At 45.8% G+C, this 27,396-nt stretch overlaps 1 protein-coding gene across 1 annotated transcript in view; it reads right to left on the minus strand.

Moving 5' to 3' along the window:
* Positions 1-1,358: 1,358 nt before the first annotated feature.
* MYO18B (myosin XVIIIB) overlaps positions 1,359-27,396 on the minus strand; it is a 237,265-nt gene continuing 211,227 nt past the window's right edge. Inside the window, exon 42 of the mRNA XM_044244039.1 lies at positions 1,359-2,595. Coding sequence (XP_044099974.1) covers positions 1,359-2,595 — 1,237 coding nt within the window. The remainder of the gene's footprint in view (positions 2,596-27,396) is intronic.

Raw genomic sequence — 27,396 nt, forward strand, 5'->3', positions numbered from 1 at the left:
AAGGTTGGGGACTGAGGCAAGGCCTAGGTTGTGCACCTGCCTGCGGCTGCCCCATCCTGCCAGAGCCTGGAGCTGCTTCAGGTTCAGTGCCCAAGAGTTTCCCGGAGGCCACGTGCCATTATATTACTTGGTAGGACATCTGCCTTGTGTTTGAACCTGGAGAGAGGGACCTAAACCTCCTCTGATGACGTCCAGCCTCCCCAGACTGGCTTTGCCTTTCAGTGAGGAGTCACAGAGTGGAACATCCAGAACCCTAAAGCTTGAAATGTGCTCTGGGCGGGATTGTCAGGGGCCAGCCCAGCCTCAGGCAAAGAGCACCGAACTGGGGGTCAAGGTGACTGGGTTGGTGGCCGACTCCCCAGGGAAATCTTGATCTTGAAGGCTCCCTCATTTGTTTCACCAGTGAGGTCAGAGTCGGGAAGTTCCGACATCCCTTTAAGTATAGATGGTCGGGATGCCGACCTCACTATGGGATGTCAACACAGGCAACTTCTTTAAAGATCCTGCTCTGTCACTGAGAAGACCCTGAGCTTATCCCTGATTGTGCTCAGGATAGGTCACCAAGGAGAAGTGTTACAGACATAAGTGGCGATTCCGGAGTTTCAAATGCCATTCTGCCTGGCTGACGTCCTACAAGGGGCTTTTAACCTCTTTGACTCTGTTTGCCAAACTGTAAAATGGAATCAGTCATCCTAACCACCTATGGGGATCCCTGTGGATACTGACTTGTTGGATATGTATGCCCAACAAATACAAGCCATTATGAGCAATGGATTCCTCTTCCTACCTTTAGTCCGGAGAAGTCCAGGATTAGCTCTGGGGAGGGAAGCCCTACATCTCTTTCCCCATTTGCTGCTCTGGGAACTTTGCACTGGCTCCCTGCTGCTGCCCACCCACACAAGGGGCCTCCGTTTCTCTCTGGATATGTAAAGCAAGAGATGGATCCCACTCTTCCCAAAGCCCCTTCTGCCCCGGCCTGAGCCTTCCCCATAAGATTTGCCATCGTTACGTGGACAGAAGACCACCATGGCTCCTCTCGCTCCAGGCAGAATGGAGCCTTGGAAAGACAAAAAAGCCCAGCACCTTCTCTAGCACCATCCTACAGGACCCTCTGCTTTCCGATGGGTCCGCATTTTAAAATCCTAAGGAACCAGGGGCACCTAGCAGAGAGCTTTGCATCTGGCAACTCATGACTTCCGCAAGAATCTCTAAAACCCATCTTCTCTAGAGAAATCACTCACAGCGAGGAAGGCAGCGGCAGCAACAGGTTTTCTCCAGGCTGCCAGACCTGGGCGGGCTGTTTGGTGTTCATTCTCCCAAGAACAGGCCCCGCCTGCTGCTTTTACCTGCACTGGCTCCTACTTCTGGAGATATTTCTTCATTATGCTCTCAACGTCCTCGTCTTTGCTCCCTGCCCCCGGCTCCCTGTGCTCAGGGGACGTTTGCTCTCCACCATCACCCTCCAACCGTGGGATTCGTGGTCGGCTCTTGATGCTGTCGGCACTTTTGAAGGACACGATGGAGCTGGAGGAGGAGGACGAGTCAGAGAGCTGAGCAGGGTCATCCTTGGACTCCGGACTCTTTTTCAAAATGGTCTTGATCCCTGAGAGAAAGGTCCGGTCGGCCTCCTCTGTCTCAAAGTGGATGCGTGAGTGCCGCAGACTGTCTTGACCTTCTTTGGGGGCTCTGGCCAAGGACACGGGAGACTCAGGCTTCCGGATGGCTGGGAGGAAGTCGTCAAAATCCACTTTGGTCTTGCGTTCATAGTTGAGGCTTGGGACCTTCCAGGTGAATGGATCGCTGTCCAGGGGTTCCTCCATGAGGTGGGCAAACTGGCGGTTCTGGAAGATGAGGGGCTCCTTCCCCAGGTCTGGACAGCCTGCGTCGTCGAGAGAGGACTCCAGACAGCGCCTCCGAGGCCGCAGCGTGGGTGACAAGAGCAGGGACCTGGATGAGCTTGGGGAGCTCAGTCTTCTGCCGGAGCTCTGCCCCGATTCGAACAGGGACTCACAGGAGCTGAACCGGGTCTTCAGCTTCTCAGGCGGTTGGGTGGTGCCCTCGGTGCTCTGGGAGGAGATGCATTTCAGGCTGGTGGACCGCAGGAGCCCGGCCGATGTCCCAGAGGCACCCTCCTGTTCCAGGGCTGACTTCGCCCCAAACCCCAATGAGAGGGCTCCCTCGTCACTGCCTGCTCTGGCTCTCCGCAGTGCGGAAGCTCCGGTGGTCTGGTAAATGGGAAGGGTGGGCCAGTCCTCCAGCCCCAGAGGGGACCCCCGGCCCCTCTGAGCTCTCTTCCTCCGGAGACCTTCCACAAACTCCGACAGGGCTGCCGAGGGACTGGGCAGCTTTTCCCTGGACGCAGGGGACGTGTCTGTACTCCGAGAAGCTGGGGAGGAAGACCGTGTCCCCAGTCTCTGCGCAGGTTTTCTCTGCCCACCACTCTCGTCCCCATCCCCTGGATGGTAGTACTTTTGCCGTCGGAGGCAGAGGGGTGAAACAGACTTGTCCCCTGAGGTCTGGCTCTGCACGGTCTGGGCTCTGCTCAGGGCCGACGCTGGCTTGGACCTCTCTGCATCTCTGGACTTGTCCTTCATCCTGCGCCAAGAAGACACACACAGTTAGTAGAAACCACGGCATTCACACGGTCTGGTGCCATCGGTGTGAGAGCCGCTAAGCACAGGCACTAATACTATTTTTCTTTGGACATACCATCCTGACTGCACTCTCAAATGAACCGAGTGATTTAATGGGCAAATTCGAGCCATGTAAATGATTTCTTGTTGCTTTCTGAAATGCAGTTTCTGCCTATAATTAAACCCAGCTACATACGTGTGAGTGGATTAAAACGGCAATTAGGATGGTTGACATATCTGACATGATAGAACCTACCACACCAGGGTCTGCTGCAAAATAAGTGGTTTGCTTCTTGGAGACTTGAGGGGGACCTGCGGGGGGTTATTTATTTATTTAGGGCTGAGCCGAGAGGAGGGTCCCACCAAGTAGGGCTTCTGAGAGTCAGTGACCCAAATACGTCTCAGTGGGATGCTCTTTGGCACCCCTGATTGATTTATGGGGTAGAGGTAAGAACTCGGTACCCCCCCCAAAGAGAAAGATTTTCATAAAATCGACACGAAACCAAGTCTAAACACAAGAGGACAGACGGTTTCTATTCTGGGACTATACCAGGCTTGGCTTTCATACAGAGGCATCTTGAAAGAGCTGAGCCAAAAACACTCTCCCTCTGAAAAGTAGGAGCCTTGCAGCGAGGCAAAATTATAGACTATAAAATAAAGGGCATTTTTACAGGAGAAAGACCGGAGTCCATCAACTGTTTCTTTAATAAATAGAATCTAATTGTCCTCCTCTTCGGAGAAATGACCCCCTGCACACCCATGGCAAAGTTATAATTTATGAAAAAGTGAAAGGGGTGTGAACATCAGAGCCTTGGCAAGCAGACAAAGCCAGGGGATGGAGCCTGAATATGACCAAGGGCTACGTGTATGCAGGTTTCTAGTCATTATTCTGCTTCTCTACACTGTTGCTCCAACTGTGGCAATAGGATTCAGACCTCTTTACATAAGGGGGTGGGTTGGGATTCTGGAACAAGACTCTGAGGAAGGCTTCTTGCTTACTGAGGGGTGATAGCACCCTGACCACAAGGGACAGTTTAGAAAGAAAAGAGAGGACTGTAATGAACTAAAGGGTTTTTGAACTGAACTTTTGAAGCCTGGTCAGTAGTCCCCAAAGGAGATATCCAGAGGGGGAGGAAGGTACAGATAAGGGAGCGGGAATCAGGATCTTTTCTAAGGACATGTGTACAGACCTAGACTCTGCTTTCCTGAACTCCTGGGGTCAAATCTTCAACCATTCCATATGCCTCTCTCTTCTGGGATTGGCAGAAGCCTCCCCAGATCCTGGATCTATGGGAGGTCACCATGGCAATGATGCTCTGTTAAAGAGTTCCATAAGTGATAGTCACAGGTCTGGCTGTGTTCATCTGCTTCTGCTTCCCTTGGTCAGCTAGGTGGAGGGACAAGGTCATGGTGGCAGTGGTGGTGATGGTGGGACCACAGGCACAGGTTGGAGGCAGTGGTATAGGTGAGCTACTCCTGTCACCCACTCTCTTCCCAGCCTCCTGCCTTGAACTTCCCTCTTGCTCACTGCCCCAGCCACCCCAGTCTCCTGATGCCAAGCCCTTCCAGCTTCTGGTGTGGAAAAGAAGCACCAGGTTATGGTGCTGACACATGGGGAAGTCACAGGAATGAAAGAAAGCTTGGGGCACGTGACTGGCCCCTAGCTTCTCAAATAACGGTAGTGAGATGAAGAATTAAGAACCAATAATAACTAATGGTTGTGCATCATTAATAGCCAACAGCCCGTGCTGATCCTAAATACTCCTAGGAATCTTGGCATCTGGAGCCTAACCCACCACTGGACTCCATGAAAGCCTCAGTCCAAGCTCCAGGAGGGATGAGCAGAGGAATGAGTGAGAAGGTGACCTGGCAGCCATCCTTCCAGAGAAAGCTTGGTCCCCATGCGCTAAGACAGCACCCATAGAGCCTCTGCCTCCTTTCCCATTTCTTAACTGTCACCTTCCATCTCTGTCACCCCAGGAACATGGTCTGGAGTGCCCCCTTTATGAGGACCTCAAAGTGTGTCGTCAATGTCATTACCTTAGAATCCCTTCCTGAGCCCATGGCAAGGCAGATTTCTTGCTCCTTGTTTTTTTTTTTTTTTTTTTTTAATAAACAGCTCACAACTGCCAGGGGAGTGGGCTGCTGCCAGAGTGGCAAAAGTCATTTCTACCCTGTCTTGGCCCCGTAGGGAGGTGGGCGTGATGAATGAGTCTCAGGCGCTCAGTCACATCCATTGACTGCTGTGTGGGGGATGGTGGCATCAGAGCTCCTGTCACTGAGTTTCCTGGGATGCTGCCATCCTACACACCCCAGAGCTCCCATTCTCCAGTGCTGGCTGTGGATGCCGGGGCAGGGCATGGGGAGAGGGTGGGAAAAGAAGTTAGGAGGAGGAGAAGGGAGGTGGAGGAAGGTGGAGAGGAGGAAAGAAGAGGAGAAGGAAGAGAAGAAGAAGGAGGAAGGAGAGGAGGAGGAGGAGGAAGGGAGGAAGGAGAGGAGGAGAAAGGGGAGGAGGGGAGGAAGAGGAAGAGGAAGTAGAAAGAGGCAGAAGGAGAGGAGGTGGGGGGAACCCCTTCCCCCCAGCCCTGCTGTCAGGACCGTGCAGGCTGTCATCCCTGTACCGTCTGACTTGGCACCAAGCCCAGCACACAGCAGCTGCTCAGTAAATTTTGTTGAACTGAGTCAAGTTTAGCTTGAAAATAGGTTCACAAGGAAGAGGACCTAGAAGAATGGGGGAAGGGGAAGAAGAACAGAGGGAAGCGGGGGGGAAGGGGAGAGGAAGCAGGCAAGTGAGCAGCTGCAGTGTGAAGGGATGGGGCCTGGAGAAGAGGGGGAAGATGGAGCTGATGGAGAGGAGAAGGAGGAGGGTGTCTGGGAGCAGAGACGGGGGTGGGGGGAAGGGGCTTAGGCTGGCAGTGGAGGATCCGTCCTCCCCATCTTTGATCCAAGGCGGGATGGGCTGGGGGTCACAGGAGGCTGTCAGTAGCCCAGGAGTAGGGGTCTGGAGGTGCCAGGTGGTGAAAGCTGGTGTCCATGACACAAGGCGGAGGCTCACTGGGGCCAACCCATGGGATTCTCCATCTCCACCAGAACCGACAGATCTGACTGCCTTCCCAGAGGCCACCAGGAGCAACACCTTCCATAAGGGGTGTAAGCCAAAATGTCCCAGGCTGGGGGTCACTGAGCTCTGCTGAGGGGCCCAAGAGCCTGGTGCTCTGGGGGTAGGGGGGGATGGTGGGCTTAGTCCCACCTTCCTGGAGTTGTCTGGTGTGTTCAGAGCCTCAGCTGGTGGGCTTGAAACAGGAACATATGCCAAGCTGTGTAAACTCCTGGGTAGCCAGACAGGACAGATGAGGAGGAGAAGGAGGTGGGGGTAGAGCGAGAAGGGAAGCAGGAGACATGGGATAGGGAGGGCCAGGGTAGCAGAAGAGAATGAAAGGAGTCGTGGCTGAGTACTGGTTCCTGGATTTGCCACTCAGAAATCCACCCACACCTCTGCAATGCCAGCATTTCCAATCCAAGTAGGAAGTTGCTTGCATCCACTGCTTTCTGTGTGCAGACCACAGAACTTCATGTGAACACAAACACCTCTTGCATGTTTCTGGGGGGAAGGTCCCAGTTCTGCCCTTCGAGTCAGATGATCTCTGTTTCTGACCCAGCTTCGGATATTTCAAACCAGCCTGCTGTTTTCATCCTGGGACCTGGGAAGACTCATTTTTTCCCCGAGCTGTCCTTACTGGACAGCTTGACTCAGATGGAACTCTCCTCCATCAGCATTGCATGAAGGATGGCTGGCAGATAATCAAGATATCACTGTGCCTGCCTCCCAGAACCTTGGCCAGGGAGAGTGCTAATGGATAGAAGTTTCTCCAAGTCACTGGGAGACAGGTATGGACAAATGCTAGGTGAGGACACCCTGCTTCTCTAAGGAGAGACTCCAGGAATGTCTTGGGAACTTCTGCTGTCTGGCCTTTAGTGCATCTGAAGAGGAATAATTCTCTAGCATACCTACCGAAAACAGCTAGAACTGAGCTTCTAGTCAAGCAGCATTGGGCTGGTCCCATAACTGAGTGGAGGGGTAAGTCAGTTGTCATTGAAACAGTTACCTCTAGGCTGGGCACCTACTGTGTATCAGGCACAGTGCTGGGTGTCCCGCATACAAGGGAGACCCAGCTGATGGGCTTCCTGCCCTCATGGAGCTGAAAGCCACGTTCATTCATAATCTTTTTTTTTTTTAAAGATTTTATTTATTTGACAGACAGAGATCACAAGTGGACGGAGAGGCAGACAGAGAGAGAGAGAGAGAGAGAAGCAGGCTCCCTGCCGAGCAGAGAGCCCGATGCGGGACTCGATCCCAGGACCCCGAGATCATGACCCGAGCCAAAGGCAGCGGCTCAACCCACTGAGCCACCCAGGCGCCCCCATTCATAATCTTTACAGCAAGTCCAGAGATAGGAATTAATGACCTCCAAGCACTGCAAGGGGACCTGGGGTGAACTCTGCAAGCAGACACAGGTGAAAGTAATAGAGGTGGGATTCCAGTCTCAGGAGAGCTGACCCCACAGCCAATAGCACCATCCTCTGCAGCCTCCCTTTGAGCCCTGCGATGTGATACAGAATTAACAGTGTTTCCTATGTTACTTTGTCCAGATAATATTTGTCACGTGAAGCTTGGTCTGCTTCTGCCACTCACCAGCCTTGGGACAGTCATCTATCTCTTTGCCTCAGTTGTCCTGAGCTGTGAAATGGAGGTGGGGGGGGAATCAGGTCAACCTTGCAATGTTGTGGAGATAAGGGCTCCAAGGGACAGCAGTTTTGTCTGTTGTATTCACTGACATACTTCAGCGCCAAGAACAACATTCTAGCACATAGTAGCTGCTCCACTAATATAGGCTCAATGAATGAGTGAAGTGTCAGTGCCCTGACACTTAATTAGTGTGTTTTGGATGAGTGGGTGAAGCTCTAGTGTCCACCACCCACTAGGTACAATTTATTAAGCAAATTGATGAATAAGAGAATAGACATGAAAATACTCTAAGTATTGGTGGCTTAAACTTCTGAAGGTTTATGAGAGAGATCAGGATACGAATACCCAGAAATATGGAAATTTGCACCTTCTTATGTCCCAGACTAGGAAAATGGGCTTCAGAGGCAGATGGATCCAGGTTCAAATCCTGCCTCTGTTCGGGCCCAGCCAGGTCCCTTGTAGAGCTAGAACTTGCTCAGCTGGAGGAGTGGGGATGATAAGGCCCTATCTCACAGGGATCTGTGAGGAATTAGAGAGGGCCTATGTGATGGGTAGAGTCAGTTCCTGTGAATGTCGCCCGGATCCACCTCTACCTGCCCCCACCACTTCATGCAAGGTGAAGGCTGATGCACTTCAACGTGCTTGTATTACTTATTCTGATCAAAATGCTACTCCTAGCAAATGTATGTTTATACATCTAAATGCTTGTTTGATTGTTTGTTTTTTTCCTTAATGGCTCTGCCCATAATGGCTAGAGAAGGCCCCAGACTAAGGGTAAAAGTTCCAGAATGAGCAGTTGCTATATATGACCACGTTCTGAGCAGCACACGAAAAAGACAAGGATATCAAAGCAGTCTGTCAGGTGGCAGAATGAGCCAGCTGCTGAGACATGCGTCTCAGCATGGACCACACCCCTGCCCCCACCAGGCTGTCCTGTGAACAAGGCTCCATCATTGTACACATGAGTAGATGCTCCATGAATATCAGGTGGAAAATGAAAAAGTCACCTCTATACTCATTTAATTTGTATGCACAATCTCATCAGGATCAGAATCCTCACTCCACCTTACAGATGAGAAAATGGAGTCTCCTTCATAAGAAGCCATTCACTCAAGGTCACCGGCTCAGTGGCAGAGCCTGGACTTGAACCTTGGTGGGCCAGATCTGTATGTCCTGCCTTTCCTTTCCACAATATCCCACATCCTCCAGCTAGAAAGGTGAGTGGAAACCTCAACCGGCTGAACTCCTATTTACATGTCTATATATTTCAACACCCACTGGGACATAATGAACCGAAAAGGTGAGGTTCAAGTCAAGGAGAGACACGGGATTCATGGGCATTCGACATAATTATACAGCAAAAATAATCCCCCAGTCTGAGTCTGGGCAGAGCCTGGGCCTACTGGAGCTACAGAAAACTCGATGCAGACTTAATGACACCATGAATCATCCCCTGAGACGTGCTGTCACCCCCATTCTTCATCCGCACCCTGAAATTCAAGAGGAAATTAAAAATGTATGGATGTTCTAATACTGGCGAGGCCCAGGATGGGAAGCCAGATATGCTTTTAAGATGACCTGAAGGTTTTGTGACCAAGGCCAACACAACAATGTTTAATCTGTAATAAACATTGATACAGTGCCCAAGACTGTGTAATGTGGTAGGATCATGAGACATTTATTAAACCCCAACAGGGTGCAACTGAATTCTGCATAAACACTGCTGTATATTATGCCTTTAGGCTTTGCAAGACACTCCTTGATTTTTATCCTTGCAATAGTCCTCTATTATAATCCACTATCATAATCTTCCCGTTTCACAAATGAGGCTCGGAAGGATACATAATTTGCCTTATAATCAGTGGGAGAACATGGATTTAAGTCAGAGTCCAGCTCTGGGATCCATGCTGTCTAACTGCTCTACTCTCCTACCCTTTACTGCCCTATTTTACAGATGAGGAAACTGAGGCTTTGGAGAGGCACGTGGGCTTCCTGAGGAAGTAGCAGAGCCAAGGCTGTCTTCCTCTCGGTCTGGCCATATAAGATGGCAGGCTGAGCTCCAGGGAGCAGAGGATGTGTTGCTTTCCCCTCCTGGAGAGCCCACAGTAGGAGTGGAGACAGGATAAACCTGTGAAGAAGAGTCAGCAGGGCAAAAAGTTCTGGATAAGTTGAGCCTTAGACTAAGTATAGCAGGAGGTTGGCATAGGAGAGAGGTACCAGAGCCTGGGGGCTTGGCCTTTCTGGAGGACATTGGTGGTTGAGTGAGGCTTTTGGAAGGAGGATAGGGTTTGGGCAGGAATGTCAAGGAGGACATGCCAAGCATAAGAAGGAGATCCCAGGGGCGCCTGGGTGGCTCAGTGGGTTAAGGCCTCTGCCTTCGGCTCATGTCATGATCCCAGGGTCCTGGGATCAAGCCCCACGTCGGGCTCTCTGCTCCGCAGGGAGCCTTCTTCCTCCCCCCTCTCTCTCTCTGCCTGCCTCTCTGCCTACTTGTGACTTCTCTCTTAAAAAAAAAAAAAAAAAAAGAAGGAGATCCCAGTCCCTTCCCCACCACCTCCTCGCTACTAGTTATGAGCTTATTTCAATATCCAAACCCTTGGCAAGTAAGGGCTGATAATCCAAATCTTAGATTTGGCAAGGAAACCAAGGCTGAGAAAGGCCATCCAGCTGGAAGACTCAAAGCAAGGAGGAAGCTATTAGGGTTGAATACCGAGGAAGCATGTTCAACCACAGTGAACTTTGTTACTCCTGGCCAGAAAGTACAAAGACTTGAGTCAGGAAACAGACTCTGTAAATACCCTATATTCTTGAAAATATAACGGTTTCTATGAGATAAGATAACTCCCAAGTCTTCCTTGCTGTTTGCTCTGATCTTAAGTGGGTGATGAGTCCTTGACACATGGGCAAAACCAGTAATTTGCCCTCAGTAGACACCTGTCCGCCAACCTTCTGTACATCAGCAGACTTTTCCTTGGCCTCACCCATACATTCTATTGGGTGCTAGGTGCTAGGTACAAGGTACTGGGTCCTAGGTCCTAGGACAAGCAGTTTTTGAATGCAGTTCCCCATCAGAACCACCCCTAAAACTCTATTAAACACACACACACACACACACACACACACACACTTCAGTGTGATGAGGGGGAGGTGAGGAGACCATTCTACTTTCAAAGGAAATAAAGGTTAACCAGAGATGTGAATAAAAGAGGGAAAACTGTGTGGGAGGAGAGGGGGTATATGGGAACTTTCTGCTTAATTTTTCTGTAATCCTTCTAAAAATTTCCCCCCAAATAAACTCTACTAATTTTTTAAAGAGAGGGATTAAAGAAACAGAACAACAAAATGCAATGGATATCCTTAAGAGAATACAGTGATACAGACAATTTTAGGAAATTGGGGGTAATATGGGAATTTGGATCTTGGATGTGTGTTAATTTTCTTTGGTGCATGAGTGCTATGGTAGTTAGGAAATGTCCTTCTTAGAAGAAAGATGGAAAACTATTTTAGGGAAAACTATTATGATGTTTTCAACTTACTTTCACATTGTTCAACAGAAAAATAAAAAAATGTGTTTTGATGTGGATAGAAGTAGAAAGGGAGCTAAAGACAGAAATGAAGTTGATACACAAAACACTGGTCATTGTTAAATTAAGGTGGAGGCTAATAGAATGGATGGTGCCCAGATACTTCTGGAGTAGAAAAATATAAGAGGAAGAAAGAAGAGAGGAAGGACAGAAGGAGAGGAGAAGTGGAACTTACAGGTGATTTGGAACAACCACTGTTCTATATTACAAAAAAAAAAAAGAAAAAAGAAAGAAAGAACGAAAAGAAAAATTTTTACTCATCCTTCAATGCTCAGCCCAACTGTAGCCTCCTCCAGAAAGCCTTCTCTCACCTCCCCGACTGGATAGGGTATCTCTTTTGGCTTCCACAGCCCCTGAGCTCCCCCATCATTATGTACTAAAATTGCCTGTTGACTTATTTGTAACCCCTAACAAGATTGCTATGAACTAGTTCCCATTGTTCTTCTATGAATCCTGGGTATCTAGAAGGAAAGTTTATAGGATAGAAAAAATGAAGGGATGGAGGGGTAGAGGTGGGTGGGTGGGGTGGAAACATAGAAAGAATGAACAAAAGGACTCCATTCAACTCCTCTGGCTGGTTCATTCACACCTTAGCAGCTCTGCTTCCCAGCCAGCCAATCCCACATCTCCGAGCTTAAAAACAATAGATCCCAAGCCAACTTCCGGCATACAATCTGGAGCAAATGTTTCGTGTCTAAACCCAAGCCAAAAGGCTGGTTTCATTGCTACAGAATTCTGTCAACTTCTAGAATATCAGAATGGAAAGGGAGCTGAAACCCCAGCTGTCTTGGATGCCTCATTCTACACCTGGAACAACGAAGGAAAGAGAATATCTCAGGTCATATTCTGATAAGACAGTGAAAGTACTGGGTTTATACTACTTTACCTTCTCTCCTTTCTTATTTTTTTTAAAGGGAGAGAGAATCTCAAGGGAACTCCTCACTGAGCACAGAGTCCATCATGGGGCTTGATCTAACAGCCCCGAGATCATGACCGGAGCCAAAATCAAGAGTCAGATGCTTAACCGATTGAGCCACCCTGGTGCTCCTATACTTCTTTAACTTCTGATACAATTCCCACAGTGTTTGGAAAGAAAAAACTGGATATGTAAGGGGATGAAAATCTCTAATTGGATTAGAGATTCAACTTGGGTTAAACATATTTAAATAAATTTTCAATGCATTCCTTCACTTTTCACAGACATTGCCTCAGTGAAACATGGTACAATGAAAATAACCATAAAAAAATCCCAGACTTAGTCATAAAAGCACCCAGTTCCTCAAGAAAATGCAGTTTTAAGTGAATGGAAATTATCTAAGCAGCCATCCAGCCACCCCTCCTTACATCCATCCAGAGTCATTTACTGAATCCATGATCCCAGATGCCATCAATACAAAGATCAATAGCCCTTGCAGTACAGAAGTCTCAAGTCTGAAATGGAAAGTAGATTCACCAAGTTATGACTGGAAGGAAATTTAAGTGAAGTGTCATATCCTCTTAGGCATAAAAAGTAAGGAAAAATGTTTACTTAGCAAAGGGAGCAAAAAGGCTAGCTTAACATTCAATTTCTGGTAATGATAGATTAGCTTTTCTGGATCAGACAGACTAGATTTTCCATAGAAAATCTCCACTTAGCAAAGCTAGAAAAGCTAAGTTTACATTTATGGTGTTGGAAGGCACCAAAGCAGCCAGGAATTGAAGGGTCAAATTTTGGAAAGAGAGAAGTATGCTGAGGTGAGCCCGGTATTGTGGCATTTTTCCTCTGGAGTCATTTGCTGGTCTTGAGGAAGAAGAATTAATCCAAGGAAGATACACACTCAGATATCAAGACTTACATATAAAACTACATTAATTAAGGCAATTTTAAATCAGCTGAAAGATGGGCAAGTAGAAAAATGTAAAAGAACAGGGTCTAGAAAATATATAAAATCACTTGATGTACTAGAAGATGACATGGTGGTAAAATGTGAAATATATGATGTCTTTTAAAATACATACACAAGGCTAGTTTAATATTTATATGCCAATGAATCATAACCCCTACCTCACACCATAAATAAGAATTCCTGATGAATTGTATATATAGATATAAAAGTTAAATCAATACACTGTTTGTCAAAAAACATAGGGGGATGTTTTCATAATTTAGGAGTAGGCAAATAAATCTTCAGTGGAATAGAAAAAACATCAACTATAAAGGAAAAATATTCTAAGTTCAATTACATTAAAATTAAGAACTTTGGTTCATTGAAATGAACTGTAAGAGAGTGAAAAAGACATTCCATCAAATGGATGGCTCAACATACCAAGAAAGGACTTATATCTAGAATATATTAAGGACTCCTACAAATTAATAATAATAATAATAATAATAATAATAAAAGAGAGACAACCCAGAAGAAAAATCATAATGGGCAAAAGACTTGATCAGACTTTGCACCGAAAAGGATATCCCAATGAGCATATAAGCACATGAAAAGGTTTCTTCATCAGGAATGTGCAAATTAAAACAAAAAATATGGTTCCTCGAGCACAGATCCTTTACCTTTTTAGGTAGGTTTATTTCCAGGTATCTTATGGTTCTTGGTGCTATAGTAAATGGAATAATTCTCTAATTTCCCTTTCCATATTTTCATTGTTAGTGTATAAGAAATCAACTGATTTCTGGATATTGGTTTTGTATCCTGCCACATTACTGAACTGCTGAATGAGTTCTAGTAGTTTGGAGGTGGAGTCCTTGGGTTTTCCACATAAAGTATCATGTCATCTGTGAAGAGAGAGAGTTTGACTTCTTCTTTGCCAATTTGAATACTTTTATTTCTCTTTGTTGTCTGATTGCTGTTGCTAGGACTTCTAGTACTATGTTGAAAAACAGTGGCAAGAATGGACATCCTTGTCATGTTCCTGTTCTCAAAGGGAGAGCTGTTAGCTTTTCTCCATTGAAACTGATGAACACTGTGGGTTTTTCATAGATAGATTTTATGAAGTTGAGGAATGTTCCCTCTATCCATAGTCTTTGAATTTTTTTTTAATTTTTTCAATTATTTATTTTAAGAAAAACAGTATTCATTATTTTTTCACCACACCCAGTGCTCCATGTAATCCATGCCCTCTATAATACCCACCACCTGGTACCCCAACCTCCCACCCCCCCACCACTTCAAACCCCTCAGATTGTTTTTCAGAGTCCATAGTCTCTCGTGATTCACCTCCCCTTCCAATTTACCCCAACTCCCTTCTCCTCTCTAACACCCCTTGTCCTCCGTGATATTTGTTATACTCCATAAATAAGTGAAACCATATGATAATTGACTCTCTCTGCTTGACTTATTTCACTCAGCATAATCTCTTCCAGTCCCGTCCATGTTGCTACAAAAGTTGGGTATTCATCCTTTCTGATGGAGGCATAATACTCCATAGTGTATATGGACCACATCTTCTTTATCCATTCGTCCGTTGAAGGGCATCTTGGTTCTTTCCATAGTTTGGAGACCGTGGCCATTGCTGCTATAAACATTGGCGTACAGATGGCCCTTCTTTTCACGACATCTGTATCCTTGAGGTAAATACCCAAGAGTGCAATTGCAGGGTCATAGGGAAGCTCTATTTTTAATTTCTTGAGGAATCTCCACACTGTTCTCCAAAGAGGCTGCACCAACTTGCATTCCCACCAACAGTGGAAGAGGGTTCCCCTTTCTCCACATCCTCTCCAACACATGTTGTTTCTTTGAATTGTTTTAATCAGGAACGGAAGCTGTATCTTGTAAAATGCTTTTTCTGCATCAATTGAGAGACCCATGTGGTTCTTCTCTCTTCTCTTATTGATTTGTTCTATCACATTGATTGATTTGCAAATGTTGAACCACCTTTGCATCCACCTGGTCATGGTGGATAATCTTTTTAATGTACTGTTGGATCCTATTAGCTAGGATCTTGTTGAGAATCCTGGCATCTTATGATCCTGCAATTGCACTACTGGGTATTTACCCCAAAGATAGAGACGTAGTGAAAAGAAAGGCCATCTGTACCCCAATGTACACAGCAGCAATGGCCACAGTCGTCAAACTGTGGAAAGAGTCAAGATGCCCTTCAACGGACAAATGGATAAAGAAGATATGGTCCATATACACAATGGAGTATTATGCCTCCATCAGAAAGGATGGATACCCAACTTTTGTATCAACATGTATGGGACTGGAGGAGATTATGCTGAGAGAAATAAGTCAAGCAGAGAGAGTCAATTATCATATGGTTTTGTTTACTTGTGGAGCATAAGGAATAACATGGAGGACATTGGGAGATGGAGAGGAGAACTGAGTTGGGGGAAATCAGAGAGGGAGATGAACCATGAGAGACTGTGGACTCTGAGAAACAAACTAAGGGCTCTGGAGGGGAAGAGGGTAGGGTGTGGGTGAGGCTGGTGGTGGGTATTAAGGAGGGCATGTATTGCATGGAGCACTGGGTATGGTATATAAACAATGAATCGTGGAATACTGAAAAAATTAATTTAATTTAAAAATGAAATTTTAAGAAAATATAAAAAAAGTGACCCTATCAATATCTACCAGAATAGCTAACATTTTTTAAAAAATGACAAAACCAAGTGTTAGCCAAAATGCAAAGCAACTGGAACCCCCATTCACTGCTGGTGGGAATGTAAATTGGTATCACTGTCTTGACAATATTTACCAAAGTTGAAAATACACCTATGGCCCAGCAATTTTACTCCTGGGCAAATACCCAATAGAAATCTAAATCCATGCCACAAAAGATGTGTACAAGATGGCCCATAGAAATGCCATCCATAGTAGTGTTAAACTAGAAACAACCTAGGGGTGCCTGTGGCTCATTTGGTTAAGCACCTGACTTGTGATTTCAGCTCAGGTCATGATCTCATAGGCTGTGAGATTGAGCTCCCCACCAGACTCTGCATTCAGTGAGGATTCTGTCTGAGGATTTTCTCCCTCTGCCCTGACACCACTACTCCACTCTCTCTCAAATAAATAAATAAATATTTTTTAAAAACCTAGAAACAGGGGCACCTGGGTGGCTCAGTGGGTTAAGCCACTGCCTTCGGCTCAGGTCATGATCTCGCGTCCCGGGATCGAGTCCCAATCGGGCTCTCTGCTAGCAGGGAGCCTGCTTCCTCCTCTCTCTCTCTCTGCCGCAGCCTCTCTGCCTACTTGTGATCTCTCTCTGTCAAATGAATAAATGAAATCTTAAAAAAATAATAAATCTTTTTTAAAAACCTAGAAACAGGGGCACTTGGGTGGCTCAGTGGGTTAAAGCCTCTGCCTTTGGCTCAGGTCACGATCTCAGGGTCCTGGCATCGAGCCCCGCATCGGGCTCTCTGCTCAGCGGGAAGCCTGCTTCCCCCCCCTCTGCCTGCCTCTCTACCTGCTTGTGATCTCTGTCTGTCAAATAAATAAAATCTTAAAAAAACAAAACAAAACAAAACCTAGAAACAACTGAGAGATTATCAACAGAGTGAATAATCATTATTATATATTCCTACAGTGGAGCATTATAGACCAGATTTTCTCAACAGTGATGTAATTGACATTTTGGACCAGATAATTTTGTGTGGCCAGTTCTGTGCATTGTAGTGTATATAACAGCATCCTGGTCTTCTACAGCAGCACCTGTCTCTGTTATGATGATCAAAAATGTCTTCAGACACTATCAACTATCTCCTGGCAGAGACTGGGATGCAAAATTGCCTCCAGTTGAGAACCACAGTTATGGACTATTGAGCAAAGAAAACAAGGGAATTACCCCTTATGCAACAATGTGAATGAAGCTCATAAACATAACATTAAATGGGGCTACCTGGGTGGTGCAGTTGACCCTTGGTTTCAACTCAAGTTGTGATCTCAGCCCAGTGTCCAGATATGAGTTCAGCATGGAGTCTACTTGGGAATCTCTCTCCCTCTCCCTCTGCCCTTCCTGATCATGTTCTCTCTCTTTCTCTAAAATACAATAAATAATATTTTTTTAAAAAATCCACATAGTATTAAAAGAAAGAAGCCAGGTGCCAAAGAGTACTACTGGATACTTCCTCTTATATAGAATTAAAAAAAAAAAAACAGTCATGTCTAATTCATAGCATTAGAAGTCAGGATGGTGGTTACCTTTGAGGAAGGATGAGGTCATGACCTAAACGGGCTCAAGAAGGATTTAGGGGCACCTGAGATGATCTGGTTTTGCTTTTGGTAGTAATTAAACGGGTAGGGCCAATTTTTGAAAATTTCATAAAGATGCAATTTTCTGGATGTGTATTTGAACGATAGGTCCATGTCACCAAAATAGAGCTCAATCTGAGAGCCACAGATACTTTAATCTAAATGGTTCTTACACAAACTTGCAGCTAAATTAGATGAGTCTCGAAACTCCTGAGAGAACAACGTATCTACCATCCAAGATCTGGAGTTGTAAGTAGAAAACCCATCCAGGACACATGCTGCTCCAAGGCTGATTCCTGGGCAGAGCCAGACTTCCGGTTCTGTTTGCACAGGCCTGGGTTCTGTGGTAAATATGTTTGCACTGACATTTTCATGCTTTCAGTTTCCACTACTCTTCCTAAGATTGATAAAACTGAATAGCACCCCTTTGTCTCAGGAAGACATAAAACTATATTCATGAGAGGTCTGTTCACTAAGTATCTTTAGGATGGATTAAAATGATCCTGAGCTCTAGTTCTAAGAATGCAGAGACCAGTAAATAAATGTACTATTGAAATAAGATTAGCGGTGAATGCTTAACCTACTTTGAGAACGACCTGTTTCTAGCACGAAGTACCATCCATTCACATTTGCGTAATTAATGAACTAATTACAGACGCTTCTTATCTAATCATTTAAGCAGGCCTTGTGTGACCCATCCTTGCCTTTGTTTCTGTAGTAGACTAATTGCACTTTCCTGAAAGGCATACAACTTTATTTTAAAAACAATACCCTGTAATTTAGACCTTTTTACTAATTCAAGCCAGCCTCATCCCACATAAAAATCAACGGGGGCGAAAGGAAGTTGATGTCTAAATCTCCTTTTTTAAACCAAGAATGGCAAGCCGAGAGTATGGGGCTGCAAATGTTTACAGAAAGCAAATTTTCCCCCAGAAAAAGGAAAAGTTGTAATGCCATCGTTTAGCCAAACGAACAGCGGTTGTGTTAAATCGGCACCAAAGCAAATGATACATACAACAGTAATTAGCGAAGATTACACAGTAATTAAAATCACGATGATTATGTGAGTGAGAATAATTTATACAATAATTTCCATGCTCACATTGCAATATGGTACAAGTCCAATAGCAACAGCGGAGAGCCATGTTTGGTAATAAATTCAAATCACAGCATCACTAATTATGTGATGATAGATTGGTCATTGAAATTTAGGGATAAATAAAGTCTCTGACCAGGACACACACAATTTTATTTGGGCTTCCCAAGGCTACTCAATGGGACCTCAAACACTTGAATATGTTTTTTCTTTTCTTACTGTCCTCTCTTTTCCTACTTTACCCACCTCCCAATCGACTCTGTATGCATAATTTTTGTCCACTCCCATAATTCAATCTTCCCCTTGGTGGAAAACATTTGCTTTGATTATTTGTTTTTTATCTACTCATTATTATTCTGCTTCAGATAATATATCCCCTTATCCTTTGGGGAAACCCTTCCTCCCCCAGTGTTCCTGTGGTTTGGGCAGGAATAACTCCATCTCCCAGAACCAGGTGAGAACACCGACTTGAGCCTAGGGTAAGAGACTCCTTTGTTCTCCTTATTCATTCTGACTGGTTCAGAAAAGACATGTGACTCCCTTTGGGCCAATAAAAGTCAAGCTCAAGATTTTGGTGGAACTGTTTTGAAGAGAGAAGCCCACTCTACTTTTTTACTCTGTGTGGTACAGGCATGAGCTAGAAGATCTTGGCCGCCATCTTGCTCCCTTGCAAAAAAGTCAGTGTTGAAAAGAATAGGGCAGAGAGGTTGCTGAGGGATCAAATCCCCAGGATCATTTTTTAATTCCTGGGTCCAATAATGCCTGGAGCTAGATCTACCTTTGGTTTCTAAGCTGCATGACATAATACTAGTTTTCATTTTGTACAAGCCAGGTTGAGTTGGGTTTTATGTCATCTATACCCCACCCCCCAGCAAATCCCAACATTACACAGAGAAGTCCTGGAATCTTCATAGATCCAGCCCAGACTTCAAAACCTCTGGATGATTCCACTTGAACATCCTCAAACACATCAGGTTCAACATATGTAACACTGTTCACTGACACTCCACTTTCACTGGCAAGGGATTCTTTGTTGTGCTCATGGTTTTCTGCTGCAAGTCTGGCTCACTTCCACAGTCTCTGGACATGGGATTATTAGAACCCAGACATAGGTTTCCCTAGTCCTGCCTGTCTGTCAGTATCCCTGCCTCCCAGAACAGCATCACCCAGTCTGGCCAGGGGGGAAGGAAGGAGGGTGGAAGGGAACTCTTGCTTATTAAACACCAAGTTCATATCAGGGATTCTATCAGCCACTGCTATAGCTATTATTTCTTCAATCCTGCAAAGGGGATATAAGCCTGGAAGAGGGGCTGTCAGATGGCTAATAACTTGGGATTGGAAACAAGATCCACCACACTGCAAAGTCCATTGTTCTCCCCTTACCTCTTTTGAAATGTGTCTTCAAGATCTCTGACTGATCTGGCTTAACACTCACCTCTGCCCTCAGCTTTTACTCTGGGGGAGCTGGGGCCCAGTCCTTGAGTAACTCCCACTATATTCCATCAATGTTGGAGAGAGTCAAACAGTCTGTTAAGTCCACCCATGGTTTTGATATCAGCATCATCCTTCAAACTACACTTGTGAGGGCCATCTAACTTCTGTCCACTATCATTCATTTGCTCCATGGATATTTACTGAGTATATGCTATGTGTCAGGCACTGTGCTAGGTGCTGAGGTATAAGAAGAAAAGGATAAGATTTGTTTCCTTAAAAGACTCACAACCTCATGAGGGAGAAAGACACCTGAGCAGATAATCTCAGCATGAAACAGTGAGCACTATGGGATCTGAAGGACTATGTAGTCACTTCCTGACCCAGCCAGGGCATCAGGGAAGCATCCTGAGGCAAGGAATCCATGAGCTGAGTCTTGGAGGATGAGTAAGAGTTAAGTGAAGAAACAGAAGGGTGTCCAGTCAGAGGGAATATCATGGACAAAAGATCAAGGAGGGGGAAGAGTGTAGTGGATGAGGGAGAGCTATAATCCATATGGGGAACCAAGTATGAAGAAGAGATAGAGGGAATGAGACCAGAAAGGCAGGCAAAAGCCACATCACGTAGGGCACTATAAGCCTGCTAAGGTGCTTGAATTCCATCCTGTTCTATCCCGGAGGGCAGGGATCACCAAAGTTTTCCTGTAAAGGGAAGACGGCAATAATTTTGGGCCTAGAGGCCATCTGGTCTCCATTGCAACTACTCAGTTCTGCCATCACAGTGCAGGAACAGTGAAAAATAATATGCAAAATCAAGAACAAAAACGTGGACATGGCTGGGTTCCAATAAAACTTTATTTATAAAAACAGGTCAAGGGCCAGATTTCGCCTACAGGCAGGAGTCTGCTGACTCTTGAGGTGAGATGGGAAGCCACTGCAGCAAGATTTTTACTTTAAAGGGATCAGACGGGCTGAAGTGTAAAGGATGGACTGAGGGAGGATGGTATTGGAAACTCTTTGTCAGCATCTAGGACAGAAATGATGGCAGCCTGACTTACAAGTGTTGGCAGCGAGGATGGAAGCAGAGAGAGCCAAGAGTATTTGGGGGAGAGAAGAATAAGAAAGATCTGGGGATCTGTTGACTATGAGGATGAAGGAGAGGGGTTGATAGTCTGAGAAGACCCAGTTTGGGTGGCTTTATGAATGATAGGACCTCCAAATGATACTGATAACACAGTGTGGACAGGAAGGCAAAAACTTCCTCCCAGATATGTTGAGTTAAGACACCAGGGAGAGGTCATCTCCTCAGTGCAGGCAATAGATACGATGTCTCCATTTAAAACCTGGGAGAGCTTAAGAGCTGGAGGTTTAGACTGGGGTTTGCCCATTTACAGTGGGGGATATAAAATCACATGGGGATCATCTGGGATCAGGTAGAGAGCAAAATAGCCAGGCGAGGGCATTACCCCATGACCCCCCACATTTGGGGGCTGGGAGTGGGAAGGCAAAGACCAGAAGAGGTTTGAGGAGCCCCAAGGAGCAGAAACATCTACAAGGCTGAATGAACAGAGACGTGTTTGACACTTTGCCAACTTCTTAGTCCAGAGAAAGGCCAAGACCAGAGAATGTATCCCCCATCTGTCCCTTCGGAAGCTGCTGACATGGTGAGGAAAGTTTCGACGAGTGTTAGGGGCCAGGCTCTCAGTGGCAGGAATGGGGGAGGGTATGAGTACAGACAGTGTGTATGAAACCCCATTTTGGAGAAGACTGACTCCAAAAGGGAGGAAAAGGAAGACCACAGTGGGGCTACAGGGTGAGGAAGAGGGTCTACAGTGAAGGAGGGAAAGCCTGATGTACTCTGAAGACAAGAAGGAAGTGGGGGAGAGGCCCCCCACTTTCACACTTTTCTAGCAAGGGCAGAGGTAGGAAAGGTCAGGCACACGGTGGGGGCCAAGATGAATGGACCCGTCCCTGGACCGCCCTGGCACCACCTGCTGCCAGAGGTTAGGAGAGAATCTAAGCCAAGTGTGACTGCTACCACCAACCCCATAAACTTCTTCTCTGGGGGCCACAAAGGTAATTTAGTGTCTCCATCTCCAGAAGCTCTTGCATTTATCAGCAGCAGCTGCATGGCTCCTGGACTGTAAATCATAAGGCTTCAGGTATATTTCTCTTGGGTTGACGGCCTCTTATAAATAATGCAGGGAATGCTTTTATTTTTTTGGCAGAAAACTGCTTTCTCTCTCTCTTCTGTTAAAGTGACCTTCTTTTTCAGTCTAATTTGAAATGTCCAAGAGACTCATTTATTGAGCCCCATGAGGTGCCAGGTGGCATGGGGCTGGGGATACAGGAGTGCCATCCTCTTCTAAGCAGAAAGGACACAGGGACGATCTGGTAGCATCCAGCCAAGTTTAAAGTGCAAAAGCCCTTAGACCCACCAAATCACGCACCCACGTGCATAAGAATGTGTGTGTGTGTGTGTGTGTGTGTGTGTGTGTTTTAAAGGCTTACAGGCTCAGAGTTAATACCAAGAAAATGCTGAAAGTGAAAGAAGACGACTTTAATGAAATAAACAGTAGCATGATTTGAAGATCTTTTGCGGGACTGGAAAAAAATGAGACCAGCCTAGGCGTACTGATAAAGATTGCTAGAATATACTGTAGAGGGAAAGAAGCACAGGGTAAGAATTTATGTGGCACATAAGGTACATCCTATGTGCCTTGATATCTTTTAAAAGCCCACAAATACATTCTATATTCTAGAATATATGTATTACACAACAAATGTACTACAGGTGCACGTATGTTTAAAAATCCACAGGAAAAAATGTGGAAGGGGGCATACCAAACTGGACAGTAGTAGATAACTTTAGGAAGGGAGCTGAGATTGGGGGCATGGTTAAGAGGATTTTAGCTTTAGGGGTACCTGGGTGACTCAGCCGGTTAAGCAACCGACTCTTGATTTCTGCTCACGTCATGATCTCAGGGTCGTCAGACTGAGTCCCCGTCAGACTCTGCTGGATGTGGAGCATGCTTGAGATTCTCTCTCTCCCTCTCTGGCCCTTACCCCTCCCCCACTTGCATGTGTGTGCACTCTCTCTCTCAAAAAAAAATAGGATTTTAGTCTTTTCTGTTATATTTTAAGTTCTTGAAGGGAGGAAGAATTCATAGATGACTTGTGCAGTTAGAAAGAGCTAGAAGGCACCTGAGCTCTAAGCTCAGACTTTCCTATAAATTTGGGTAAGATACTTCCCTCTGCAGACCTCTGGGTTCCCCCCATCTGCATAATGAGCAAAGTGGGTCAGATAATCCCAGCAGTTCCTTCCCACTCAGAAGTTCTCAGATCTTAAAATTGTAAACATGTTCCAAGGACAGTGCTCAAAAATTTCAGGCTTCCTGCCGTGGGATCTGGCGCTCAGTAGGCATCTTCTGGATCGATGCTGAGTGTTGAATGATAATCCTCATGCAGTTTTAATATTAAGAACAGTTGTTTGCCAGTAAAATTTGCAGGATAAATGTCAGAGAGCCATGGTAGTGCAGGAAATCCAAATACAGGCTTTGGAGGGATTTGAATTTGGGCTTGAAGCCTGGCTTTTCTTACCTGCTGTGGTACACTGATCAGTTACCGACCCTCCATGAGTCACAGTCTGTACTGAGATGTGACCTCAACCGGGCTCCACACTCAGGAACCCAATGTAGGGCTTCATCTCACGACCCTGAGATCATTACCTGAGCCAAAATCAGATCAGATACTTTACTGACTGAGCCACCCAGGTGCCTCCTCAACAGACATTTATTGAGCACCAACTGAATGTCAGCCCCTGGCAGGCAGACCAAAAGAAAACAAACAAGGAGCTTATGATCCCTCCTTGCCTGCTGCCCCATCACTGTACTTGGTGCAGGCACCACTGCTCTGAGGTGTACTAGGCCAAGCCTGAGGACTTGGAAAAGGAATAGGGAGGGAAAGGGGGCTAGGCTCTGGGCTGCCTGCGGGTGCCGAGGACAGACTCTGCCCAAGGCACAGCTATAGCAGTAAGGTAGGGCTATGGGCTTTAGATCCCTCTTCTGTCACATAGGGGTAATGTCCATCTCCTGGGGTTCCTCTAGACATCAAGTAGATACCAACACTAACAAAGCGAATTTTCTTGAACTTGTTCTAGGTGCTGGGGCTGCTGAGTGATGACACCTTTGTGCATCATCTCATTAACCTGACAACAACCCAGGCTTATTCACAAAGAAACATGGATAGAAAAGTTAAGAAATCTCTCCCCAAATCTCGCTGCTGTAAGGGAGCCAAGGGAGGGGAGAAATCCACCTGCTGTGAGCTCAGCCCATGTACCCAACCCCCCCCCCCCAGACTCCCATCTCCCACTCAAATGGGTGACGACAACTTAGAGCACAACTGGAAGGCTAAGGATCCTTATCATGCATGCTACCGCAGGCATGCCCCGGAGACGTTCGGGCTCCATTCCAGACCACCGCAATAAAATATCTCAAAAAAGCGAGTCAAATTCATTTCTGGGCTTTCCGGTGCACATAAAGTTCTGTTTGCACTATCCTGTCGTCTATTAAATGTGCAATAGCTTTGTCTTATTAAAAGAGCATAATTAAGTACGTACCTTAGTGAAAAGATACTTTGTTGCTAATAATGCTAACATCTGAGCTTTGAGCGGGTCATCTTGTTTTTGCTGGTGGAGGGTCTTGCCTCCAGGCTGAGGGCTGCTGACAAATCAGGGGGTGGCTGCTGAAAGTTGGGGAAGGCTGTGGCAGTTCCTTAAAATAAAACAACACAACTTTTGCCATGTCAATGGACTCTCTCTTTCATGAAGGATTTCTTTGAAGCAGGTGATGGTGTTGGATAGCATGCTACCCATAGCAGAACTTCTTTCAAGATTGGAGTTTGTCCTCTCAAGCCCCGCCGCTGCCTTATTGATGGTGTGTGTGGAAAATCCTGAATGCTTTGTCATCATGTCAACACTCTTCCAGCATCCTCACCAGGAGCACTTCCCATCTCCAGACACCACCTTCTTTGCTCATCCACGAGACACAAATCCTCATTGCTTTGAGTTTTCTCAAGAGTTCTGATTCCATCTTCAGGCTCCACATCTAATTCAAGCTCTCTTGCTTTTTCTACCCCATCTGCAGCTACTTCCTCCACTGAGGTCTCAAACCCCTCCAAGACCTCCAAAAAGGTTGGAATCAACCTCTTCCATGCTCCTATTAACATTGCTGTTTTCACCTCTCCCATGAACCAGGAATGTCCTTAGAGTTATCTAGAATGGTGAACTCCTTCCAGAAGGTTTCCAAAGGTTTACTTTGCCCAGACCCATCAGAGGACACACTATCTATGGAAGCTCTAGCCTTTCAAAAGTATTTCTTAAATAATAAGGCCTGAGAGATGAAATGACTCCTTGGCCCACAGGCTGCAGGAATGGATGTTGTGTTAGTAAGCATGAAAACAACATTAATCCCGTACATCTCCACTCTATCCGAGCTCCTGGGTGACCAGGTGCACTGCCAGTGATCAGTGGTGCTCTGAAAGGCATCTCTTTTTTTTTCTGAGCAGCAGGTCTCAACGGTGGGCCTAAGATATTCAGTAAACTGTGTTGTAAACAGAGATGCTGTCATCTAGGGCTTTGCTGTTCCATTTACAGAGTGCAGGTGGAGTAGATGCAGCATCATTCTTCAGGGCCCTAGGGTTTGCAGAACAGGCAGTGGCTTCCAGTTAGAGGCCCCAGCTGCATTAGCCTCTTATAAGAGAGTCAGCCCATGTTTTGCAGCTTGGAAGCCAGGCACTGACTTCTCCTCGCTAGCTACCAAAGTCCTCCATGGCATCTTCCTCAGATAGGATGCTCTTACATCAACACTGAAAATCCATTGTTGAGTGTAGCCACCTTCATGGATGATCTGAGCTGGAGCTTCTGGAGAACTCACTGCAGCTTCTACATGAGCACCTGCTGCTGCCCTTTGTGCTTCTGTGTTATGGAGATGGCATCTTTCCTTAAACCTCGTGAACCAACCTTGGCTACCTTCAGACGTTCCTTCTGCAGCCCCTCACCTCTCTCAGCCTTCAGAGAATGGAAGGGAGTCAGGGCCTTGCTCTGGGTTTGGTTTCAGCTTCAGGGAGTGTTGTGCCATGTTTGATCTTCCATCCAGACCACGTACCTTTCTCCAGATCAGCAAGAAGGCTGTTTATTTTTTTTTAATCAGTCGTCTGTTCCCCAGAGTCATGCTTGTCATTTCCTTCAAGATCTCTTCCTTTGTGTCCAGCATATGCCCAGGTGTTTGGCACAAGAGGCCCAGCTTTTAGCCCCCTTGGAGCTTTTGACGTGCCTTCCTCACTACGCTGAATCATTTCTAGCTTTTGATTTAAAGTGAGAGACATGTGATTTTCCCATTCCCTTGGACACTTAGAGGCCCCCGTAGGGTTATTAATGGGCCTAATTTCGATGTTGTTATGTCTCAGAGAATAGGGAGGCCCGAGGAGAGGGAGAGAGATGAGAAGAACGGCTGGTCAGCAGAGCAATCAGAACACACATTTACTGATTAAATTTGCCATCTTATACGGACATGTTATCCGTGGTGCCCCAGAATAATTACAACAGTAACATCAAAGATCATTGATCACAGATCATCATAGCAAATATAATAGTAAGGAGAAAGTTTGAAATCGTGCAAGAATTACTAAATGTGACACAGAGAGACATAGCAAATGCTGTTGGATAAATGACACTGACTGACTCAACAAACCTCTGGTTTGTAAGAAATGTGATATCTGACCGTGCAATACCATGAACACAATACAGTGAGGTATGTTTGTCCAACTGTTAATTACAAAACTCAAATATTGTGTTAATGATCATTCCCATCCGGTTACAGCCACCCCCAGTGCTATTTCTGTTGCCTTCTACACTGGCTGATGGGGGAAAAACAGGGGTATGTATTTATCAGGAAAGAAAAAGTCCTCATCCTTTGGGGTTCACGGTGGAGATGACCCTTTCTCCATACAGGCCTTTGTTTTTAATTAAGAGCAGTAATCAGATAATCTTGCTTTGATTAACTCCCCAGATGCAGCCCCACTCTTAGAGCCTCTGATATTTTCAACGTCAAATTTTTCAGCCTAAGATTATCTGCAGGCATGCGTCAGACATTTGCCATTTGCTGAATATGCCCAAAAGGTTAGTGTGAACTTCCACCCCCTTCTTTTTGTAGAGATGGTACCCCCACCTCCTTCAGAGCAAACACATTTCAAGTCAGGAAGAGGTTGTCTGCATTTGTTCCTTGAGTCTGGGACTTTTCTTTCTACTTTATCACATTGGTTCTCCTGTTATCACAAAAGCAGTGTGCATTTCATCTTAATTATGCATCTGCTTAATCCATAATTTCTGATTTATGGCCATTAACTCCTAATTACAAGAGGGCCGCCCTTGAAAAGGAAAACCAAATGAGCTGAGAGAAACGAAGCTGGCAGAAAAACAAGAGTGAAGATGGATTTAAGTCCTAAACTAAGAGTGGCTCCCAAAGCCCGGTTGTCAGAGGAACCTATTGTTGGCAATCCTACAGATCTGCAAGAGTTTTCTCTCAGGCCGTAACTGGATCCATCTCCCTCTGTGGTGGGGAGAACATAAAACCTTGACATTCAGAACAAAACTAAAATCTCTGAGGGAGAAATCATCCAGCCTAACTGTCTCGATACTGATTTGCCATTAAAAAAACTCCAAAATA

Source organism: Neovison vison, chromosome 3 (genome assembly GCF_020171115.1).
Source record: "Neovison vison isolate M4711 chromosome 3, ASM_NN_V1, whole genome shotgun sequence".
Taxonomy (NCBI): domain Eukaryota; kingdom Metazoa; phylum Chordata; class Mammalia; order Carnivora; family Mustelidae; genus Neogale; species Neogale vison.